The 6,888-nt window shown below is 39.5% G+C and overlaps 1 protein-coding gene across 2 annotated transcripts; it reads left to right on the top strand.

Moving 5' to 3' along the window:
- The first annotated feature begins 857 nt into the window (after positions 1 to 857).
- decr2 (2,4-dienoyl CoA reductase 2, peroxisomal) lies at positions 858 to 6,330 on the top strand. 2 transcript variants are annotated; one of them, XM_085761777.1, is made up of 10 exons: positions 858 to 1,027; positions 1,991 to 2,092; positions 2,260 to 2,328; positions 2,808 to 2,859; positions 2,969 to 3,104; positions 3,511 to 3,635; positions 3,946 to 4,039; positions 4,119 to 4,223; positions 5,587 to 5,842; positions 5,988 to 6,330. In XM_085761777.1, exons 2-9 carry the CDS (start codon positions 1,992 to 1,994, stop codon positions 5,808 to 5,810), a joined length of 906 nt encoding a protein of 301 aa, XP_085617903.1. In that variant the 5' UTR covers positions 858 to 1,027; position 1,991; the 3' UTR covers positions 5,811 to 5,842; positions 5,988 to 6,330. The 2 variants fall into 2 exon arrangements, with proteins under 2 accessions (XP_085617903.1, XP_085617904.1); XM_085761778.1 differs by having other exon boundaries at positions 5,587 to 5,775.
- Positions 6,331 to 6,888: the final 558 nt, after the last annotated feature.

Here is a 6,888-nt window from a genome sequence, read left to right on the forward strand (position 1 = left end):
TAGAATGGCTGTAGCCAAAATTGATATTAAATCCTTATAACCAATAAATTATAACAATAAAAAACTGACTGCAAATGGATCATCATAGTATCATGCAATGTTAAGAACGAAGGTAGACATTAAAAAATAAAACAGTAGAGTTAGCTTTGCATTAAATCTAAAAGTAGAAAATATTGACAAGATCCCTTGAAATTGAAATAAAGTTACCAAAGCTCTCATCTTATATTTCTGATCTTCTCAGGCAGTCATACACTCCCTGAGTGCAGAGGATAATATCCTTTCCAAAAGTCTTAGAGGGATCCATTGCATAGGGCTTTTTCCAACAGTAAATCCCAAAGTACCGATCAATATTGGCTGCTCTCTGCTCCGGTGCACACTGATCAGCCTCAAACCTGAAATGATATACCCTGGATCGTTCATTTCAGTGTCAGTTTACTAGAGAGGACCCTTTCTGGGGCCATCTGAGCAGATGATGGGTATTGGAGAAAAGCTATAGAATCACAGGATTTTCCTTTGCTCCCTGGACTGAGAAGACCTTTACAGTCCCCTGAGCAGTATGGTTTCTCTCTGGCAGGAATCAAATCAAATCAATTCTGACCTCTAAAGTTTTGGACTCACAATATTTGTCTGTGTTTTTGTTATTATTATTATTATTATTATTATTATTATTATTATTATTATTATTATTATTATTATTATTATTATTATTTAATTTGTATATTTAGATAACAAAAATGATATCTTTATCCGTCAAAAGGCCTACATGCTTGACAAATGAAAACGCGTCTTCACAGCGAAACATGCGTGGTCTTGAACATACACAAACCCTCACCAAACGGACTTCATTGCCCATAATGCATCAGTGAAGGACATGGGGGAAAAGTAAACGTCCAAAGTACAAATAGTTCCTGCTGGAAAACCAAACTTCTTACGGGTGAGGAGGAGTAATGTAAAAGCTCGTGCTCCGTGTGCAGGTCGTGTGTCACCGAACAAGAGTTGGAGGCTTCAGTAAACCTTCCACCAGCAGGTAACAAACACGACGACAGCAGCAGCAGCTCGAGGCTACATGTTGGTGACAGGACAGGGCTGCAATGTCGGGATAACTGTTCGCTGTAGAGGTGGTGGGCTAACCTAACCTAACTTATATTAAGTCTGCAGCAGATTTAACGAGTCAGTAACTGTGCTTTTTGTACTGTGAAGTGAATATACGAATCAAAATGCCTTTCAGTGACGGTCTGCGTGTCTCACTGCTGTGCAGTTTATCTTGGTTTTGCATCATCATTTTGTGACCTCTCACCTTGATACTTAAACTTACAGCTGCATAAGTTGATGTATGCGTATATGACCTCTGTGAGTAACATAACAGCTCATTTATTGATTATTGATGACTGACATACTGCTAATTCGCATTCAGCTTCATATTAATTTTGTAAGGATGTGCTGTGATTGTGAATTCTTATGAAAAACCACTAAAAGGCAGCAAAAGAAACCTGTACAATAATTAAAAGACAGTTTCAAAGGAGGTTTAATCGAAAGCAACTGGACTTAGTTATTTGTTGCTTTCGATTAAACCTCCTTTGAAATACTATGACCTGAACAAATGAGAATATGCACCGGCTTAAAAGACAATCCAAATCCAAATAGTAATCTACGTGGGAGGAGGGTCTTATTTAGGGGGCTTCAAATAATGCCAACAAGGATTTAAATTAGTTTTAAAAAGTAGCCGGTAAATGGAGATGAGGTAAATTGCCTTAAATGTGTCATTTGGTTAAAGAAATAGTTTAAACATGTTATTCTCTTACAGAACTTTTCATGTGTGTGGTTTTGTCTGAGTGTATGGTAAACAGTAGTATTATATTATATTGGATCAATTGTTGAGATGTGTGAGATGGAATTACCTCTCCAGCTCCTGGGCAACTCAATTTCTAGATTTAGATGCTGGTGGTAGTGCCAGTGTGGTTGCATCTATTTGACATGCATTATTTATCAGCATGGCAGGTCCGCAGAGGAAGGGTGAACAACTCCCCGAGGATGTTGGTACAGACGACTGCCTGACTTCATACACACACATCTACAGTCCAGATTTATTAAAGTAAGAATATGTGCTTTTGGGGTGGATTACCCATCACCTTTATTGACTGATTTACTGTGTTTTGCTGTAGTTGGCCTTATGCATAATGCATTATTTTTTGTTAAATTGCTTGCCACTTTGATAACCGCATGGGCTGATTTAAGGATTTACACTCACATATTTTTCAGGGATCAGGTTGCTTTCATCACAGGTGGAGGATCTGGAATTGGACTCAGAATAGCTGAAATCTTCATGAGGTGAGTGAGAGGAAGCGCCTGCTTATTTATCCTTAACATGCCTCTTACATTCACTTGTGAAAGCATGAAATAAATATAACAAAGAGTCGATTCTGCATCATAATTATGTCATTATTAGTCTAACACAGAAAAACGTGTGAGGGAGTCAGGGAGATACCGTATTGGTGCACTTTAAACCCTTGAGTTGTGTTATCTGATAGTCAGTGTCATCATTCTGCCTGTGCATGTGTGACAAAGTTGAAATAGTTGCATACTTATGTGGCAGAAATAACCTATTGAAGAAAATCAATACCTCATCTTGTAACTTTGAGTCTTATAGACTTATGGCTCACCCCTAAGTGTTCTTTCCTATGTGGCCTTGGGTCCCCTCTTTCCTGTTCTCACCTTTACCCCATTTGTTTTGTCATATGTTACCCCATCTGTCTCTGTTATGCAGTTATTCATGTTCATATCATATTTCACCCTCTTCTTTCCTACAGGCACGGCTGCGACACAGTGATTGCCAGCAGGAACTTGGACAAGCTCAAAGAGGTCCCTCTTCTTGCACCACTTCCACAATCCTACAAGATGTAAAAGATATTGAAGATGTTAAACCGTAACTCATTATGTTGGCTTCAAGTGATGTTGTGTGTCTCCCTAGGCAGCTAAGAAGTTGTCTGATGCATCAGGACGCCGCTGTCTCCCTTTGTGTATAGACGTGAGGCAGCCTGAGAGCATCGCTGCAGCTGTGGATGAGACGCTAAAGGAGTTGGGCCGTATTGACATCCTTATAAACAGTATGTGACCTCTTATGCACATGTTTAAAAATATGTTTTAGTGCTGCTGGGTAGGTACAAATACATTTGAAGGTGTCTGTGTGGTGAAATAAGTGCAAATGTACTTTGAACTAAGGTCAAGTGTGAAAGCTTTTGGTTTAATAATCAACTTTTCTGCTGCTGCATCTGTCTTCTATCTTTGCACCCTACTCCCTGTTATAAACTGTTACATCAATACGAGATTAGCTGTCAAATCACATTCAGATCACCTTGGCAAAGTGATCCCTGTTTAATTAATGTACCTCCCTAAGAAGCTTTAATGAAGCTTTTATAAAGCTGTAATGAAAAATTCAACCACTTTGTCATACTAGTGGTGTGTCATAATTTTGGCCTTGGCTGCTGTGCGTTTTTTTTTTTTTTTTGACAGATGCTGCTGGAAACTTCCTCTGCCCGGCTTCTGCACTCTCCTTTAATGCCTTCAAGACTGTCATGGAGATCGACACTATGGGTACATTCAACACCAGCAAGGTGGTTTTTGAGAAGTGGTTCAAGGTACAATACATTTTTATCTTTCTGTGTGACATAGTATTTCTTTACTCCAAGATGAAGAGCTACAGTATATGTAATCAGTTTACTGGCCCACAGTATATGATAATACTGTTTCTATAGGAGTTTTTTTGGGCTATTGATCAGTAACATTCATCAAGATTTCCCTTTTGCAATTCCCCTGATCACCAAAAGAGGACAGTAAAGCTCACAGATAACTGAATGCCTCCTTATAGCCAAATGGGATTAAAACAGCAGTCTCTGCTATATTTACGTATTGCACTGGTTTTAAGTTTCCTGTCGTTGCTGTGTGCAGGATCATGGTGGCAACATAGTGAACATCTCTGCGACACTGGGATACAAGGGGCAGGCCCTGCAGGTGCACGCTGGCTCGGCTAAGGCTGCAAATGGTAAGAGCGTTTTTGTAGTGTTACGTAACGGTTTGCAAATGAGAATCTAACGACTCTGTGTTCCCTCTGCCTTCCCCAGATGCCATGACTAAGCACCTGGCTGTGGAGTGGGGGCCCAGTGGGGTGAGAGTCAATACTGTGGCTCCAGGTCCTATCTCTGGCACAGAGGGATACCGCAGACTGGGTAAACGCAATGTTCACGAAATGACTCATTTAATGCTTGTATAATTAAAAAAAAGCAGACCTTTTTTAAAAGCAGTGATTTGATCTCAACAACTTCATGCATAACCTTCAGACACAGGTGGCAGCTTGTATGGAAACGTGCATCACTGGGCAATTGTTATTGATAAATGATACCAAATTAACATATTTGTGGCATGATTCCTGTAATATCATTATGTGCACTCAAATAATTTGTTTGTGTCTTATTTTCTTGCCCCAATTGGGATTCAAGTGGCATAAAGAATGTCAGAAATTACTAATCAAAGAGGACAAACTACTCGAAAAAGCCTCATTACAACATGTTTCATCACAAAGATTATCTTAGAATTCCTTAAATGGACTAGCAAAATATCCCCAGCTGGGTGCCTGTACCCCAGTGGGTCCTCCGTAGTTGCCAGCGGGGATGTGTGGAAACCCAACCCATTAACTCAACTAAATAAAAGTGATGAGAAGTAATGTGATACACATTGATTTGCAGTAAATGACAAAAGTAAAATGGTTTGCTAAATGTGATAAATTGTCAGTTAAGATGTCATCTGAGAATAATATGAACTAGAGAATGCATTTCCTGAAGGAAATACGGGTGAATGCTGAAAGCTGGAAGCTGAAAGATCTGAATAAATTCAAATATGTGTAAAATCTGACAGTTTGAAAACATTGTTGAACCATATAGATGAAACAATATCTGAAGAGTAAAAGTAGAACATGTAAGACGGAGGCTATGAAATGGTTGGAAATTACTTAAATTGTTGAAGATTAGTATGAAGAAATTGAAAGGCTGAAGTCTACTCAAATATATAGTAAGCGATCCGGTGGTTTTGGCTAACTTCCTGTCAGCCGATGGAGTTAGCAGTCCCCGTCCTCGTCCCTACGTCACCACATTCCCGCGCATCCCTTGGCTGCACACACAGAGAGGACCGCCCCTTTATGCCGTTCTCTCTCCTCATTGGATAAAGGTTGTAGGATACAAGGAAAGTTTTCTCCTCGGCTTACAGCAGAGCAGAGTGACTGACAGACCCGTGTTTCAGACCAAACACTCTATAGAAGTGATTGCTGTCGGAAGATATAACTATTTAAGACTTATATTAACACAAACATTCCACTTACTTCTGCTTTAAAACTGAAAAAAATATAATTAAACAAAAATATTTATTATTGATGCTAAATAAGATCCGGTTTATAATCCAGCCATTAGAAAATGCATAGGACATGATGGTGAAGGTGCTGATTAAGTGGCTGTGGGAGAACGTAGGACAGAAATCATTGCTAACCTCTGATCTTTAAGGAGTTTCTGAGCATGCTTTTTCCCCTGTTAAATCCCTCAGGTGGTCCCAGGGGGGAGGCTGCTGGTGCCTTCCAGTCCGTTCCTTTGCAGAGAGCAGGCAACAAGACAGAGATGGCCCACTGCTGTCTTTTCTTGGCCAGCCGTGCATCATCCTATGTGTCTGGAGCCATCCTGGTGGCTGATGGTGGAGCCTGGTTGACCTCCGCCAATGACCTCTCCATGCTGTTGGGTATAGCCTCCTCTAAATCCGCCTCTAAACTCTGAATACGGGCTCTCCTGCCCTCCTCCTGACCCAGGTGTGTAGGAGGAGGTGCAGCTTGAGGTCCATGTTGAGAGACAGTATGACTGAGAATAAAATGAATATGTCTTATCAAGGTGAAAGAAATTGTTTAAATGACACGAATATTTTAATCCATATATTTCTCTTTTTTTTTCTTCCAGGTTACTGGTCATCTGAAAAGAAAAGAGACAAGTAAATACGGAAAAACAAACAAGTGTTATAGTGGCCACCTGCAGAATTGATGCTCCATGTGCAGTGTTTGTGGTGTGTCTCATCCAAGTGTCTGGAGGAATCGAACACTAACATACTATACTTACTGTAAAATATGTTAAAATCTTAGAAGTGAATCAACTTGACAACATTTCAGGGATTTTTTTTTCACCCATTAAAGTGCTGTGTGTCATCATCATGCATTCCATGTACAGTCCTGTTTGTCACATGTCATTTCATGTGGTTTCTCAGAACCTTTCAGTTGTTAATAAAACTTTTATTATTCGTTAATAATGACTACAGTTTGAATTTCCTGCCATTTTTCTTTGTTTGGTAAAAAGATTCATCCTCCCTGGCTGTTGAAGTTTGGATTATATCAATAGGATGGAACGGGCTCCACATGTCACAAGCAAAGTAGAGGAAACACATGCACCAAATATATGATCTCACAAACTTACTTTTTAGTTTAATTTGACCTTTTTCCTTGTGATATACATTAGCTTATAGATTTTAGGAGAAGAAAAACACTTGTTTTTGACTTCAGCTCACGTCCACCTGCAACTAGTGGTTGTAAGTACATAATGATTAGACCTAAAGGGAATACAAGCCAACAAGTTTGTTGAGAGCCACTGAATTAAAAGACTTAACACGATGAGGTAACTGCAAATGTATTTCTGAGGACAGTCCATACCGCTTCAAGTCAGATGGGGGCGCCAAAACATTACAGTTGCACCAATTAAACAATTTCCTCAAAATGAAAAATATCCTATGTCCACATGAGTTGTCCAATAACATTATATTGGATAATGTTATATCGGGAGTTGTTATTTCTTAGAGAAACAACTGTTTAAC

Source organism: Trachurus japonicus, chromosome 19, assembly GCF_045865225.1.
Source record: "Trachurus japonicus isolate A0001 chromosome 19, Traja_1.0".
NCBI lineage: Eukaryota > Metazoa > Chordata > Actinopteri > Carangiformes > Carangidae > Trachurus > Trachurus japonicus.

Excerpts from the sequence above, each read along its gene's own strand:
- decr2 (XM_085761777.1), top strand. The coding sequence starts at position 1,992 with ATGGCAGGTCCGCAGAGGAAGGGTGAACAACTCCCCGAGGATGTTGGT. Across the intron at positions 2,329-2,807 it reads ATAGCTGAAATCTTCATGAG|GCACGGCTGCGACACAGTGA; the intron begins GTGAGTGAGAGG and ends TCTTTCCTACAG. Across the intron at positions 3,105-3,510 it reads TATTGACATCCTTATAAACA|ATGCTGCTGGAAACTTCCTC; the intron begins GTATGTGACCTC and ends TTTTTTTGACAG.